At 39.4% G+C, this 17,899-nt stretch overlaps 1 protein-coding gene across 2 annotated transcripts in view; it reads left to right on the top strand.

Moving 5' to 3' along the window:
- The first annotated feature begins 1,526 nt into the window (after positions 1-1,526).
- PLCL1 (phospholipase C like 1 (inactive)) overlaps positions 1,527-17,899 on the top strand; it is a 237,245-nt gene continuing 220,872 nt past the window's right edge. The window contains exons 1-2 of one of the 2 annotated variants that reach the window (XM_058187892.1): positions 2,223-2,326; positions 11,815-11,929. Coding sequence is in view for 1 of the 2 variants with exons in the window: in XM_058187874.1 (XP_058043857.1) it covers positions 2,063-2,326 (264 nt within the window). In the remaining variant the exon portion in view is untranslated. Of the gene's footprint in view, positions 2,327-11,814; positions 11,930-17,899 lie in introns of both variants that reach the window. The other variant, XM_058187874.1, reaches the window with a different exon arrangement.

Genomic DNA, 17,899 nt, shown 5'->3' with positions numbered 1-17,899 from the left:
TTCCTGATCATTGGCTTGAAAACTTTCTACATCTGCAGGAAAAATCAATTTCATTTCTCCAGAAAGTTTGTATGCTACAAAGATAATTTAAAAAAGGCAAAGATGTTACCCAAGAATTGTCTATCATTAATCATTTTCTCAAAGGCAGGTATTGCTCCCTGGTAGGTAGAGATTGTGGTCAGATGGGCCTCCAACTGGTATGCTGGTTCCAGCCATATTGCTAACAGGGTAGATTTGTGCAGCATACTGTAAATGAGGTATCTTGGAAGATTGCTCTGAAGGCAGAAGGCAGATGCCTGCATACTGGTACATGAAAGCATGTTATACAGTAGTCCTTAAAAATTTGTGAAACCTTTCGAATTTTCAATATTTATTCATAAACATGTTCCCCACTCAAGTCCTAAAATTACATATTAAAGAAATGAATCCAAACCATTATACTTCTTCACTGGTTTTTTTTTGAGTAAAATGATCCAAAGTTACATATTTGTGTGTGGCAAAAGTATTTTAACCTTTCCTTTAAGCAACTGATGTGCTTGTCAGGCCCCGACCAAAAATGACACCTAGTGATTCTTCCAAGTGAAGTTCTTTATTGTTCCACTCCATTAGACAAAATCTTGCCAGACTGAGTATTTTACTATCCTTAATCATATGAATTGGTGCTATAGCAATCCATAAGGCCCTAAAAAGGCTATTTTTATACTGTAGTTCCATTCTGATACTTCTGGTAATGTTTGCACCAAGCAGCATTTCATCCTGGAAAAAAAATGCCTTTAAGAAAGAAAAAGTCCAGGCCTATCAGTTTTGCTGATCAGTTCAGCTTTGCCAAGGGTTTGGGTGGTGGTCCTTCTACCAGATAGATGAATGTCATGTTTACAGAAGGCAAAGGGAGGTGCTGTTTAACTTTGCTGGAATATAACAGGTTGAAAAGGGTGTGGGAGAATCACCTGTTGACAACTTTTAATTATTAAAATTTGATTATATTTTAAACCATTTTGGAAGGATCTGTATCCTTCACAATCAAATGACAGTAAGATGCAGCGGGTAAGTACAAGAACACCTTTTCCACGAGGTTACTCTATGTGTAGAATGCCCTTGCCAAAGAGGTTTATCTGCCATCTACTCAGTTACCAGTAGGCTACCTGTCTAAGACTTTTCATTGCATGTCACATTTATTTATTGCTGTTATTCTATAGTGCCTTTCGGTATAACAAGTGCCAAAGGAGCTTGCAAGCAATAGAAATAAAAAAAATAAAGTCATTGTAAACGCGCATTCAATTACTGAGACCCGCTCTCAACGAAGAACACGTTCCTCTTTCTCTTTCAATGTACATCAGACTCCGTGCGCGCGCGCACAAACGCGCGCACACTATGCCTTGGCCACGCCCTGCGAGAGAACGATAGGCCGCGCCGGCTCCGGTCAAAACGCTTCTCCCACGATTACTGGCCCTGGCTGACGTCTATCAGTCTCGTCTGTCAAAAGCAGTCAGGCTCTGTCACAGGCAAGAAGAGTGAGAACGGCTGCACTTCCTGCTGGTTGGCGGGCTTCGCCTGGCTCCGAGCGTCTTCCTTGGCGCGTACTTGAGATCAGCGCGTCTATCTCTTTCTCTATTTACCTACTTACCTACCTACATATCTATATCTATATATAGCCTCTTTGTCTAGATATAGCTGTCTCGTGTATACGTGTACATATATATGTATGAGATGCGCGTATTAATCTCAGAGGGCAAGAAAGAGAGTCTCCGTTTGGATGGGCGTGTGAGGAGGATGGCTGTTGCTTTGTAATTCTCCGCGGCTGGAAAACTCCCTCATTGTCCAAGTTTAGCGCCTTCCTGCCCCTCCCCTGCCACCGCCGCACTCATACAGCCGCGCATGGACAACTACTAGCCTTGGGGCTCACCAAGCCAGCCGGGGATTTTGAACCACGCCACCCCAATGATTCTCCCGGAGAAACTTGGTGGGTCCGCTGCACTGCAGTGAAAGGGGGTCTGACTCGCGCTCTTTTGGTCGAAGTGGCCTCCGCCAAGTTGAGATTCCGCTTGGGGGAGCGGGACCCGCCATGGCCCAAGGCTCCGGGTATCGAGAACCTCCGTCCGTGATCGCTCCCAAGGGCGAGGAAGACGCGGAGATGTCTACGGAGCCCGGAGCTTTTGAGATGTCCGCGGCGCCTCTGGGGAAGAGAAGGGAACGGAGGAGCGGAGTATTGCTAGCCGGGACCGGCACCGGCGCCGCGGAGCGCTTTGCCAGCACCCTGGCAACCGACTCGGACTCGGGGCTCCTGGAAGCGGCCCGGGCGACCCCTCGGAGGAGCAGTATTATCAAGGTACGTTCACAGATGGCTTTGCCTTGCATTGAGGTGCCGGGATCCGGGGACGCGCCCAGTGCTGCCCCGACCTGGGCAAAGGTAGCAGCTGGCGATCGGGCAGCCAGGAGATGCCCGCTGGGCGCTTTCCTCGACCGCAGTGGGTAGCAGATCGGGTCGTGGAGCCCCGCAGGGTGTCTTCGCCTTGGAAACAAGCGCCCGGGGAGTGCAGGAGGGCGGTGGGTGGGTGTGGGGGGGGAGGAGGAAGGAAGGGGCATCAAACGGCGAAGGCGAGGCTGCGGGTTGTTCTGCGGGAGCGGTGCGGTCGCTCATCGAGAAGGTCAAGCTAGGAGTTCATTTCAAGCCCTAGGTGGGAGATTTGAGGAATGGAGGTTGAAACGACTGTGACTAGAAGCCCCCGGGGCGGCAGCGGCTCTTTAAGTTTGCATTTGATATTCAGCCCGGTTTAGGAGATGCCTGTTTAGGGGAAGGAGAATCGGCGGTAATTTCATTTCAAAGAGAGAGGATTTTTTTGAGGGGGGTGGGGAGGGAGAAACTATCCGAGGTGAACCTCTTCACTTCTTCTACGATGGCTTCTTATAGAAGGAGAGCGAGCGAGAGGAGCACGAGCACGTTCGCTTTGCTTTCAATAAAATTATATCGGATTATTAAAAAAAAAAAAAGGAATCTGCCCATGAAACAGTCCATCCTTTTCAGTACAACGGGTCTGTTTTCTTTCCAGGATTTCACCGTTAGGACCGCCTTCTCCAAATAAATATCATCCAAATGCTTTTAATTTCCAGCATTTCCGATGAGCACACGGCTGGCATTCTGGGGTTGCAATCCCGCATGGCCTTCATCAGAATAATGGGGACGGTAGTTTTTTTTTTTTTTTTTTGACTTCCTAGATCAGATCTTGAACGTGAGATGATTACTCTCTAGCTATGACAGTGTGTGTGTTGATGGCTTTTTAACTGCTTTTCATAAGTCTGAAAGAGTAAATGGGTGAGTGAGAGGAGAGTTCTGTGGAGTAAAAGTTTTAAGTTTGCTTTAATTTCTTGCCTTTATTTCTCGGTGGCATGTTGTGCTCTTTATTAGTGCTTTAAACATCTGGAGGGTACTACAGATCACATTAAGCTATTCTGTCTAAGGAAACCTCAGTTACTCCAAATCCTGCATTCATCCATTTGTATGATGTCTTAAAATATTAGGAACTTCTGGTGCAACTTTCTTTAAAATCTTTTTTTAAACCTAACAGTATATTTAAGCTTAATTTATCATTACAGAAGCAAGTAGACTCATATCAGAGATGCTCTACCAGTAGTAGATACATCTATAATCATTACTGGTGTTGCAGAAAAACTAAATGGGGACCAGTATGGGGATGATCAAGCACAATAATCCTAGTTAAATATAGAGAACCACAGTAGTTAAAAAAACAAAATAGATACACATGTGTGAAGGATTGTAGGTAATGAAGCAGAAACAGGCAGAAGTGAAACCATTTGTGTCCTATGCAATAATCTGTAAACACACTCAAAATTCACCCATTTTTCAATAGTATTCATATGCAATCAATCACCAACTCTTTAGTGAAATCAATTATCTCACACATTCTGAATCAGCTAGGGTTAATATATATGTTATTTTTAAAATTATGTGTTAAAGGCTTTATTGATTGAAATATATTGAAATATTTGTTTTACTAGAATCACTGGAGAGGTTAGTGTTGATAGAAAATGACACCATTTAAAAAGGGGGAAATTAGCTGTTACAAATGCAGTTACAAATACAAAATGTTAAAATATATATACATATAAATTATTTTTAAGACAAGTTTAGAAATGCTGGGAAGTTTCTTTTAATCATTTACAGCAGAAGATTTTAAAAGCTAATCTTTTAAAAGATTGAATTCAATTTGTGTATATATCCAGCCAGCCAGTCTCTCTGCTGTATAAAAATAGGGTGATAGTTTCATAAGGATTTTAGAAGGGTTGATGTTTGTACCTCCTTGCCTTTTTTCTGAAAAATAATTTGAATAATGAATGAAATATTAGGGAGAATCTAAATTTATTTATTTATTTATTTATTTATTCAAATTTATATACCGCCCTATCTCCCGAAGGATGGTCAAAGTTGCAGTCCTATGTACAGTAACTTGAGAGCAAGAGTGATTCTTCATTAATTCTGAGCATAATGCATTAGATTGCGCTGAAGAATAAGGTGCTGATCTTCTCCAACAGCCATACAGTATTGCTTAAGAAGGTTGAGAGCTGTAGTTTAAATACATCTGGAGAATACTGGTTTGGAGAAAGCTGGCAGAATCACTGGGGAAGAAGATTTCACAAAATTATTTAGGAAAGTATCACTTCTTTATTGTGTAGTTTGCTTGCTTGAGACATCTACTCATTTGTTTCCCTATATTTGTACCTAGCATTAAGTTAGAGTGATTTGATTTTGCTATAATTTAGAATCCTGTCAGCCCTGAAGTGGTTAAGAGGACATGGAGAATTTAGCATAGTAAAGATTTCACAATTGCCATGAGGCCTGGTTCTAAAACACATTATTAATCATATCTCCTAAAAGTGTTCCTTGAGAACCAGTAATGATTGATGCATTTCTAAAATCATTGAATTTTGATTGAGATAGCCCAATATTCCCCTACCAACTAGTGTAATAGCTGTTATTGATCAGTCAAATATTGATCTTACTGTTCTATTTGACTCTTACATATGTAAGCAGTCCTTCAGGAAGCATGGATCAAGCCAATTTAGAAGTTAAAGGCCAAACCCAGTGCCTTGAGTTGAATTTAAATTCTGCAGCATAATCTAAATACTCTGTACAGAATAGGTGCAATATAGTATAAATTAGTCTAGCTCCTTAATCATGGGCCTGCCACTCCTGCAAATGGAACATGAATGTACGTGCACACTCACTGTTTGCACAAGGGGGGATGAGTGTGCACACATGTGCTCGATTGCCACTTCTGTGGCCTAGTTCCAAAGGGCTCAAGCCTGGAGATAGGCTACGACCCAGGGTTGGGGACCCCTGTTGTAAGGTGTCCAAAGTCTCTGTATCAGTGAGATGAGTAGAGAAGAATTGGATGTTATGTTCCAGGGGAACAGCATTGTCCAACAGCTGCGTGTAATCTCAGCATGACACTCGATAGGACACTCTCTTTTAAACAGTGTTGTCTGAACACTAGGGCTAAAGTCAGCTCAAGGAACAATATCATCAGGAAATTGATAAACTACACACAGGGAGCTCAACAATCTATCTATGTTGCTCACATCAGCGTTGGCCTTGAGCATCTCTGCAGCAGAGTATGCTGTTCCAGTGTGGGGTGCATCTGCACACGTGAAACAAGTTGGTATTGCCGTCAATGAAGTAGCACACTAAGTGACAGGATGTCTCAAACCTACACCAACTGAGAAAATATATCCTCTCACTGGCATTGCCCCACCTAAGATCTGCAGAAAAGTAACAGCAGATGCCAAGAGAACTAAGGAAGAGAATGATCCTTAGCATCCACTGAAGAGACATAAACCCAAGCCCACAGACTCAGATCTAGGAACAGTAAGAACAAACATTATGACAAGAACAAGCATACTACTTGAGAGTTGGAATGCTGAAGTGTAAAACCAATATGCTGAAACGGAGGCTCTTGGTAGATAACAATACTCTGTGTGAATGTGGAGAGATGTAGAACCTGGCCCATCTGCTGGTATGTAAGCTACTACCAAAAACATGTACTGATAATGACTTATTTTGGCCAACAACTTGTCAAGAAGGCAGTTGCATTCTGGCAATTTAAAATTTGATCTAGACATGAAAGAAGAAGTGAGATGAGTGACATAAAAATCTATCCAATAAATAATGTTAAGAAAATATTCCTATATGATATTAGGAGTTTTTCAATCTATTATTCCATATCTGAGCTAAAAGATGCTGGTGAAGCTAATGCTATAGGTGGAATAGTTATGGCTTTTGGATACCCATTCATTTCCTACTTCAGTGCAATTTACATTCTTTTTGGAAACTAGCTATCTGCCTTTGATGTGGGTTGAAATGGTGATGTAGTCAAAGTTTAAATGAATTGCTTAGTCCAATTTAAATTTTTAGAATTAATTCATTCTGATCTTCATGACTAATCAGTTTTGCATGGTTTCAATAGCTTTTTTTTTCATTCTAAGAGCTTTTTAATTCTTCCGGTAAACCAACAATCCAGCACACTTTAAATCTGTTTTTCCTGAATGTATTTTGAACCCCTTTCTTCAAACCCCTTTTCTTTCCAATGTAGTTCCAAATAAAATGAAGACTTAGCTCATATCATGCTTGCAAAACAATTAAGGCGTACTGTATTAAAAAGTAGAGATACAGTGCACTTATGAGTTACTTGGTAGTATTCGTAACTTCAGTTGTTCACCTACATGCTGTCTTTTCCTCTCTTTCTTCTTCTATCTTCACAACATTTAAACCTCAAATTTGCTTGAAACAGTTCAGCACTATTAAGTTTAAGGCATCGTTATAGCTCTTCAAAAAAATAATACATTTAGCGTGACAGAAATGTTTGTGACTAGACATGCTTGTAGTATTTTTTTAACCCAAGACAGTTTCCTGTTCTCTAGTTTGCCTTCATGTTCTCTTCACATATTTATAGAATTAAAAATAGGTTCCAGCTCTGAGGTTGTGTTCTGGGAATATAAAGCATGAGGTCTCTCTGGCTCCAAGTTTTGAGAGAAAGAAAGAGGTTGTACATTTCTGAATTTAATATGCTATTACTCCTAATTTAGTGTTGACATTATAAACTTAATAGAGTGGCACAATCATGTGCCAGGATATAATAGATTGTATATCAGATAATCAATATGGCTTAGTTGTCACAGTGTCAGCCTGTTCCAAATGCAAAAACTGCCAATTTGAGACTAAAGTTTATTTCACCCATGATGCAATGGTGAGAATTTTTCAAAATGAAGCAATTAGCTTCTGTCTTGTTTGAAAAGGAGCAGTCCAAATAGAGTTTTGCATTATTTCTTTTGAAGATATAGGGCAAACAATCGCACCACATCAGAATTTCCTTCTCACTCCTAAGGTTCACACCTCAGGAGTATCCTTCCCAGTCAGTTTGAGGGAAAGGTGTTTTGCCTCTGCACATATTCTCCCTCTCCCGTGTGTGAAAAAAAAAAGGTGAGGAAAAAACAAGAATAGATGGGAGCAAAGCACAGACTGAAATATTATATTTATACAGTCCCATTAGTGAACTGGAGAAAGTCCTGGTCATGTCAGAAAATTTACACAGCATCAAGGAAGAGAACATTTGTGGTACAGCATGTCTGCATTTATGACGTTTGGGAAACAATGTAGATAATTGACTAAGGCTACAACCAGAGGATCTTCAAATTTGGATTGAAGTACAATATAGTGATGTACTTTACTGAATGAGCTTGATTTCTCAGTTAAGATCCTTCACAAGATGGTTGTGTGCAATCTATCTTTTTCAGCCTAGGAGTCCTCATAATGATGGCTGGGTAACTTAGGAAATTAAAGTCAAACAAAGGTGGAGGGCACGAGGTTAGTGAAATCTAGTTGTAGTATAAAGATTGTATAAATATGCTACATAAATATTGTTATACAGTATGCAATGTTATTATGTATGTCTGGATTTTTTTTGCTTATTCCACATAGTTTCCCCCTCGAAATATACTGTTGAATATGAATAACAGTATATTACAGGGGAAAAAAAATTGAATATGAAAGAACTCCCAATAAGTACCAAAATGAATAACTGCACAAGATAAAATCACTGTTTTTCTTTTAAATTTTGATTTTATGATTCCTTATGCTTTCCACTAATTGACAAAAGTATAATGGAGTATTTCCTATATGAAATTCTTATTAAATTACAAAACTTTTCATACTTATTTGAGAGTGCTCAAGTGGGCCTTTATATATGAAAATATTCTGAGTCCTATATACTGAAGTTCTAAAAAGGTATAATTTCATCCTAATCTATCAAAACATTGGAGATTTAACACTATAAAATTCACATGCATTATATCCATGTGGGGGAAAAAAAGGATGAAAGCATCAGTGAAGGGCTTTTTTTGTTTTGTTTTTGCTTCATTTTAAACTGCTTTTTAAAATCCAATATAGGAAAATCCTTTCTAAACTAAACAAAATCACTGCATGTCTGCATGTCCTAGCATAGGGGTAGGCACCTTTAAACCCTCAAAGAGCCACAAAGGTCCTAACCAGAAGCCCCCGATTCAATTCTGGAGCCGACTAGAAGTCTGGTTCCCCTACCATAGAGTCGCCTCCTAGTGCGGTGTCCTTTTTCCTCTACCTGTTTTCCTTTTTCCTCTACCATAGAGTCGCCTCCTAGTGCGGTGTCCGTTTTCCTCTACCTGTCCTAACCAAAAGCCCTATCAATTGTGGAACCAACCAGAAATCCTGCCCCTTGCTATAAAGTCTTCTCCTGGCATGCCATGCTTCACCCCCCACCCAACCAGAAGCTCCTCTCAAAATGTTGGTACCAACCAGCAACAGGGAGCTGCAACAGAGGGATGAAAGAACCACATGCGGCTCCAGAACTGCGGGTTGCTGACCCCTATCCTAGCAGAACAATGCTTTTTCTCTGTAACATTCAGTGCACGATTAATAGTCATGCTGATTTCATTTGGAAGACAAATCTATGGGCTACTTTGAGTTTGATTTAGAAATAAGTGCATGCATTTTCTTATCTTGTACTTTATTCACGTGGTCTTGTGGATCTGATCTTATTTTGGTTTCTAACCTGATGTTGAAACCAAGTATAACTAACCTTTTCCAAACTGTTTTCCAGATGTATCAAACTCTGAAATATCTAGCCTGGGGTCGAGAAAGACTACTGTAATCTAAATTTCTTCTATTTTTAATCCTGATTTATGCTTGTTCTGTTAGATTCATTTGAATCTTCACTGAAATAGTGCCTGGCCAAATGACATATTGATGATTGAGATATATATATATATATATATATGTATGTATGTATGTATGTATGTATGTATGTATGTATGTATGTATGTATGTATGTATATAAGAAAATACTATAAGATGCCATTTTGGGGCTATACGAAAGTGCACTGCAGGAAAGAGTTGAATACATTCCCTGAAGGAGAAACTCTATTCATGAATTCTAAATATGTCAAGGAATAGGTCTGCCCTCATCTGGTCTGTTTTTTTCATTGATTTGCCATCTTTCTACATGCAAGAGTTTCCTTTTTTTTCTTTGAATATTGTTTGCTCCATAGTAGATTTATTTTTTTATGAAATTTATATGGCCACTCATCACATACAAGGTGACAAGGGTTTCTGCTGAATTCAATGTTTCTAAAAAAAATGGCCTGTGTCAGCAATATTTAGAATAGAATAGAATAGAATAGAATAGAATAGAATAGAATAGAATTTTTTTATTGGCAAAGTGTGATTGGGCACACAAGGAATTTGTCTTGGTGCATATGCTCTCAGTGTACATAAAAGAAAAGATACCTTCATCACGGTACAACATTTACAACACGAATGATATCAATATAAATCATAAGGATTGCCAGCAACAAAGTTACAGTCATACAGTCATAAGTGGAAAGAGATTGGTGATGGGAACGATGAGAAGATTAATAGTAGTGCAGATTTAGTAAATAGTTTGACAGTGTTGAGGGAATTATTTGTTTAGCAGAGTGATGGCCTTCGGGGAAAAACTGTTCTTGTGTCTAGTTGTTCTGTTGTGCAGTGCTCTATAGCGTCATTTTGAGGGTAGGAGTTGAAACAGTTTATGTCCAGGATGTGAGGGATCTGTAAATATTTTCACGGCCGTCTTCTTGATTCGTGCAGTATACAGGTCCTCAATTGAAGGCAGGTTGGTAGCAATTATTTTTTCTGCAGTTCTAATTATCCTCTGAAGTCTGTGTCTTTCTTGCTGGGTTGCAGAACCAAACCAGACAGTTATAGAGGTGCAGATGACAGACTCAATAATTCCTCTGTAGAACTGATTTCACCTTTGTAAAGAGAAAATTAATAAATTATTATAATTTTAGACTTATTTTAATATAGAGCTGTTCATTTACTTCAATCTTCAATTAAATTATATTGGGATAATCCTTAATTGAAATTTCAGAGCAAAAAAAAAAAAAAAAAGGCATAGGAAAAAATCCCAGGCCTCTCAGGATACCATTGGGAAGGAATGTCACAAAATACATCTTTCAATTCATTAGTTAGGAATTTTCCACAGAAAAGTGGATGTCTACTTTTATCTACAAATGCTGTAGTTTATAAATCATTGTCATCACTTCCAGTCCAAATAACATAACATAATAACAGAGTTGGAAGGGACCTTGAAGGTCTTCTAGTCCAACCCCCTGCACCATTTCAGACAAATGGCTATCCAACATTTTCTTAAAAATTTCCAGTGTTGGAGCATTCACAACTTCTGCAGCCAAGTTGTTCCATTTATTGATTGTTCTGTCAGGAAATTTCTCCTTAGTTCTAAGTTGCTTCTCTCCTTGATTAGTTTCCACCCATTGCTTCTTGTTCTACCCTCAGCTACTTCACCAATCATCATCACCAATCATCATCACCAATCATCATCACCATCTTTCCTATGGTTTTCAAATGGATAGTTTGTATATACCACCCAAATTACAGTACTAAATTCTCCTATAGTTTTCATCTTTCTTGGCACCTTTGCTGCAAATTCAAAGATGAAGGAAATTAAAATTTGCCAAAAGAAGCAAAGAGTCCAGGCATTCTCTTTCCCTTTTCTTTCGTTCATTTCTTAGCTGGTTGCCATATGTTTTTGTATAAAATTCAGGAATTTGTGATATATGCTGGTATATTAAAACAGGAACAATCCTCACTTAGAGTGCAAGGTTTTATCTCCAATATATGCATCTCTAATTACTGAGCTCACTGGCTATGCGGAAGAAAAATTGGAATAGAAGATATAAAATGCTCATTTTCCCCTAAGAAAAGAATAAAACAAAACAAAGGTTAGAGCTGCATCAGTGATGGAAAGAGATAAAATATCAACGATTTAAAAAAAGAAGACTAAATCCACTCTAAATCTTTATCCTAATACTGTAACATCTGGTTCACAAATGTGGAACGTAATACATATCACAGCCCATTTACCTGAAGTGATTTTTTTATTTCAATATCTTACATTTTTCCAAGCAATTGTTCTGATTGTTTTGTCCTGCAATTATTACTACACTGACATGGGTATGGAATCGGTATATTGACTTCAGTTGATGCAGAAGAGCAGGATGTTTGCTTAATAATTCTTTGTCCCCCAAAAAAGAGTAGGACATAAAAAAAGGAAAGGCACCCGCCCTCTCCCCTTATGATTGAATTCTCATGCCTCATTAAACTGAAATGTGGTTTGTTTACTTTTGGCTTGATATGTCAGATTAATTCAACCATTTTTGTTTATAGCTTAATTCTATGTATGAACTCAGCCACTGTATTTTATTCAGAAAACCAGGATTTAAATATAATAAGGAGATCCAGCAGTACTCTTTATCCAGCAACATATCAGAGATCCCAAAATGTTACACTTAGAAAGAAGGATCAGAATTTCAGGAAGACCAGGTAATATTTTAAGCTTACTAAGGGCGAATAGATGGATGGGCAAGAAATGTATCTGTGTGTATTAGTTAGATTTATATATTGTCATCACTTTAGCAACTTGAAGTACTCCATATTGCATTCTCTTCTCCTTTGGTTTTCCCACAACAAATTTGTCAGGTTTGTTGAACTGAAAGAGAAGGGCTGTTCCAAAGCTACTCAGTGAGCTTCTGTGGCTGAAAATACACTTGACCTTGGATCTCCCTGATGCTGGACCAACACCTTCAGTACTACATTATATGCTGCCTATACCTCTAGGGGAGATGGGCAGTTTACAAGTATAATAAATAAAATACTATTTTGAGTAAGTATTTTTCATTGGGAATTACACTTCTATAAGCAGCATGATTTATTCTTAAATCCACACAGTATTACTGCACATCTGCATAGGCACACATGTAAGTTGTTAACCTTTCCTTTAAAACAATAAGCTTAAACAGTAAGATCTCCCTTTTCTGCAGGTGCAATGCTACTGAGATGGTTTGTGTAATACTATACAGTTGCACTATAAACACAGATGGTAACGTACTGTATATGACTTTAAACTCATATCATATAACGTTAGTTCTATCCACTGAAGGATTCCAGCAATTTATGTATAAATCTGATACATATTCATCACTGCAGAAGTCCAAAAAATGATGCCCCTGGGTCCCACCATCTCACAGATGTGTTCTTGGACATTATTCAGGATCCCTGTCCTATTTCACTTTTTGTTTTGAATGTTGTTTTGAAATAGAATGATTATGGCAAACTAATTCTGAAGTTTTGAGGTACAGAGAATTGGATATACAGAGTACCTTAAACTATGTTTTGTTTAAAAGCTGCTGTGAGAACTGTTGTGCGAAGTGTACATGTATCGTCTATTTTCAGAGGATTGTAGCTCAGTGACAGAAAATGTGCTTTCAATGCAGAAAACTCTACTTTCAATCCCTGGAATCTCCAAGAATAGTCAGGAACTCCTGTCTGAATTCAGCATGGACAATACTGAATTAAACACACCATTGGTCTGACTTAGTATAAATCAGTTTTGTATTTATATTTATCTCTGGTACTTACCGATTGTCCAAATTAAGCATAAGAAATTAAGATGTGATACAATCTCCTAAATTCAATAGATTAAAATTAATCTTGCAATTAAAATTATAACACTAAATGCAAGAACACCAATCTCCAAAAATTGTCATTTTTTAAAAACAGCTTTACTAAAGATGAAAATATCCTAGATCCCAGGCAACTGAAATTAGCCCAGAACAATTTCCTAAGGAAGATTGTTGGCCATCGTTTGGGTGTCCTGCTGTTCATTTAAGGATGAAGTTAGGGTTACTTTCCTTCTCTGCTAAGGTCCATTTTTCATTTCCAAGGTACTATACCTCACCTAGTTAAATTTTGTTATGTGAAGTATGGGAATACATGGCCCAGATATTTGTCTCATGTCCTACAACTGTATTCCCCATTTCTTCACAAGAAAACATTTGAGATTGTCTTCTTCAGTTGGATGCCTGTAGAGACATCACTATGGTACAGTAATCAAATATGTCATTATAAGAAACAGAACTGCCTCCAGTATTTGTTTAATATCACCATACTCCATTGAAGAAGAATTTTACATCTTTTTACTTCTATGCTATATATTTAAATTTTAGCATATCTCAGAGGAGATTTTGCAAATGTCCAATGAAATAGAGCTGTTGCCTCTGTGTGGAAAGAACATTGTTCATTAGTGCCTTATCTATGATGAAATTGGGATGAACACATTGGTGATTGACAAACTTGAGAGGTCAATTCAGGTAGATCTCAACTTATAACTGTTTAGTGACTTTTCAAAGTTACAACACCACAGAAAAAAAGTGATTTATGACTGTTTTTCACACAACCATTGCAGAATTCTAATGGTCATGTGATCAAAATTAAGATGCTTGGCAACTGACTCATAGTTTTGATGGCTGCAGTGTCCCAGGGTCATGTGGTCACTTTTTGAGACATTCTGACAAAGTCAATGGTGAAGTGAGATTCACTCAACAACAGTTTTATTAATGTAACAACTATGGCAGGAAAGGTCGTAAAATGGGCAAAACTAACTCAACAACTGTCTTGCTTAGCAACAAAAAATTTAGGCTCAGTTGTGGTGGTAAGTTGAAGACTACCTGTACAGGCATATTGAATGGTCCTCTTGTGGACCTGACTCCATTTATTAACAGTCACTGTTTTTGGTATGCTCTCTTTGAACTCAGAAATTATTTTTAGGTTAAATTGTAGTACTGGTTTAGTTCAACTAAATTTCTTTCTATTTTGCATTCTTTTTATGCATGTCACATTTATTTTTATTACTATTCTTCCTTTTCTTTTTATGCCCTACTATGTTGTTATGACCTGCAATCACAGTCGTAACTTATTGCTTGCTTTATATACATTTAATTCAAATATTTGAAATCACACTAAAATAGCATGTATGCTAGTGTACAAGGATTTTTATTTTAGAGTATCTATGGGATTCATGGAAGGCATGCACAGATTTTGAATGAGCAAGATTTCTGCTCCCCATAAATAGTATTAAACACTTCTCTGGTCTTAGTAAGTTTTTCATATCTTTTTTTATAATGGAATAAGAATGCTGAGGCTGAAATCCAGTTGTAACCTTCCAGTAAGTAGAAGGGGCTCTGCTGAAAAAATAAATTTCCCTTCCCCCCTCCCCCCCTTATATCCGCCTCTGATTTACTTTGGAGTATTTACCAATAATCTGAAGTAGATGTAGGAAATAGTATCAAGGAGGGGAGAACAGAAGAAGAGAGGGAATGAAGTTCTGATTTATGAAGAAAAATCCATGTTTTGTTTTTGGATGCTATTATCCCATTTTATTTCAGTTGATGACAAACTAACTTCAGTGTGGAGTCTACAATCAGTTAAGTTATAAAGCAGATCAGGAAAGGGTTATCAGCTCAGGTATTCCTCAGCTTACAACAATAATGAAGCCTGGACTGTCTGTGATGGTTGTAAGGCACCCAATTTTATTATCTTTTTTTGTGGTGGTCTTAAAGCAAACACACCAATCATAAAGCAAGTCAATGCATTCCTATGGGTGTTTTTTCCTGAAAACCAGCTGAAACATCACAAATTGCGGTCATGTGGCTGTGGAATGCTGCAACTGGTCATAAAAGTGAGCTGTTTGCCAAGCACCTGAAATGAAGTCATATGACCATGTTTGTATGTTTTTTTATTTTTTTATTTATAATTACATTTCTATACCGCACCATCTCCCGGAGGACTCAGGGCGGTTTACAGCCAAAATTAAAATACCCACACCAATACAATATAAATATAATAAATAACAATATTTAAAAACAATTAAAAACAAATATTTACTGGCCAAATCACTAAAACGGTCGGAGACCGATTAAAACGCATTAAAATTTCGCTAAAATATGTCTTGGGCTAGTCCCGCTCGGTGAAATAATAAGGTTTTCAGTTCACGTTTGAAGGCCCGGAGGTCGGGGAGTTGGCGTAACCCCAGAGGAAGCTCGTTCCATAGGGCTGGTGCCGCCACAGAGAAGGCCCTCCCCCTGGGGGCCACCAACCTACATTGTTTGGTCGACGGCACCCTGAGGAGGCCCGTTCTGTGGGAGCGCACAGGTCGTTGGGAGGCAATCGGTGGCAGAAGGCGGTCTTGCAAATACCCCGGTCCTAAGTCATGGAGCACTTTAAAGGTGGTAACCAGCACCTTGAATTGCACCCGGAAGGCTACCGGCAGCCAGTGCAGGCCGCGCAGGATGGGTGTTATATGGGAGCAATGCAGTGCTCCCTCTATCACCCGCGCGGGCGCATTCTGGACTAGCTGGAGCCTCCTGGTGCTCTTCAAGGGGAGCCCCATGTAGAGAGCATTGCAATAGTCCAGGCGGGAAGTGACAAGGGCATGAGTGACCGTGCGTAAGGAGTCCCGATCAAGGAAGGGGCGCAACTGGCGAATCAGGTGAACCTGATAAAATGCTTCCCTGGCGACGGCTGTCAAATGTTCTTCTAAAGACAGCCGATCATCCAGGAGAACACCTAAGTTGCGCACTCTTCCCCTGGGGGTCAGTACTTCCCCCCCAACAGTCAGCGATGGCGTAAGCTGACTGTACCGGGACGCCGGAACCCACAGCCACTCAGTCTTGGAAGGGTTGAGCTGGAGCCTGTTCCTCCCCATCCAGACCCGCACGGCCTCAAGACACCGACCCATCACCTCGACGGCTTTGTTGGGGTGGTTCGGGGTGGAAATGTACAGCTGCGTATCATCAGCGTACAGATGATAATCCACCCCGAAACCACGGATAACCTCGCCCAGCGGGTTCATGTAGATGTTGAACAGGAGAGGCGAGAGAACAGACCCCTGAGGCACCCCACAAGTGAGGCGCCTCGGGGTCGACCTCTGCCCCCCTGCCAACACCGTCTGCGAATGGTCAGAGAGATAGGAGGAGAACCACCGATAAACGGTGCCTCCCACCTCCAGTCCCTCCAACCGCCGCAGCAGGATACCATGGTCGATGGTATCAAAAGCCGCCGAGAGATTTAACAGGACCAGGACAGAGGAACATCCTCTGTCCCAAGCCCTCCAGAGGTCATCCACCAACGTGACCAAAGCCGTCTTGGTGCTGTACCCGGGTCTGAAACCGGACTGGAACGGGTCCAGATAGACAATTTCCTCCAGGAATGCGCATGCGCACGTGCCCACAATCCTCCAGGAATGCGCATGCGCATGTGCCCACAATCAGGTCGTGGGTGCCTTTTTTTGGGGGGGTTCCATTATAACTTGCTTTCCCATAAGCTCTTTCTATATCCAGCAATTATTTTTTGCAGATTTCATTTTTCTCTTGCAAATTAATTTATTGCTAACGCAAAATCTTTCTTAGAAACTTGTCTTTTTTTCTCTCTCAGCGCAGAATTTATTAACTATATAAAGGAACTGGAAAGCCTTTTAAAATTTGCTAGGAAGATTAACAGTTATTGTACTCATTTGCTGTAACAAAGTCTTACAAAGCATGAATTTCTACTAAGTGATGCAGTGTCACTGAGCATGTGGATGAATTTATGATAAAACAAATGCCTTACAAATGCCATCAAGGCTGAGCTCTGGTTTATACTAGCAAACCTAGAAATGGATATGACATGCATGGAAATAAAGGTAGTTTTTAAGGCAGCTAATCTATACATGATTCTAATAATGCAGGGCAGCCTGAAGAATCTGCAACCTTCTAGATGTGTTTGAATCATCCACTATATGACCCATGATAAAGAATGTTGAGATTATATCTCATCAATAATTGGAATCCTTCAACTGTAATCTGGGACAGTCTGGCTTCTCACAAGCCAAAGGTGGGAGAATGTATAGCTCCAAAACTAAGTATATTAATGTATGTTTTAATATGTACATTGTCTCTTGATTTGGATTATCCAATTTATCTTTCTTTTCTTATGTATTTGCTGCATTAAACGACATGTACAAAATATGTTGATCTCAGTATTTGACTAAAATTTGATGTTTTGCTGTTTTTGTAGATTTTGTAGTTTCCTGCCTAGAGATGTGTTTATTTGATTGGCATTATAGGGATCAGATGGTTAAAGCTGCAGTCCCATCCCCATTAAACTGGATGTGAGCTCCAGGGATTAATTCCAAATAGAAATGTGTAAGATTATAATTTAAAATGGTTTTTTTTAACAGCCCTCTCAAATTTCAGCTGCATCCTCTAGGTTTTTCTGCCAACATACTATGGAAACTTAGGCTGTTGGTGCTGATGAGAACTGGATCAGACCCAATGTAATAACTGGCTGTGATTTGCATTGCAGCTGTCTATTGATATGCCACTAAATTGTCCTGTATGTTTGTAACTTTCAATTAGCCAAAATGGTGCATTATAGTGCAATGATTTTTGAATACTTTTTTTGGGGTTGGGGAGGGTG

This window comes from Ahaetulla prasina, chromosome 1, assembly GCF_028640845.1.
Source record: "Ahaetulla prasina isolate Xishuangbanna chromosome 1, ASM2864084v1, whole genome shotgun sequence".
NCBI lineage: Eukaryota > Metazoa > Chordata > Lepidosauria > Squamata > Colubridae > Ahaetulla > Ahaetulla prasina.
The sequence above is the reverse complement of the archived record's forward strand: the minus strand, read 5'-3'. Positions and strand labels throughout refer to the sequence as shown.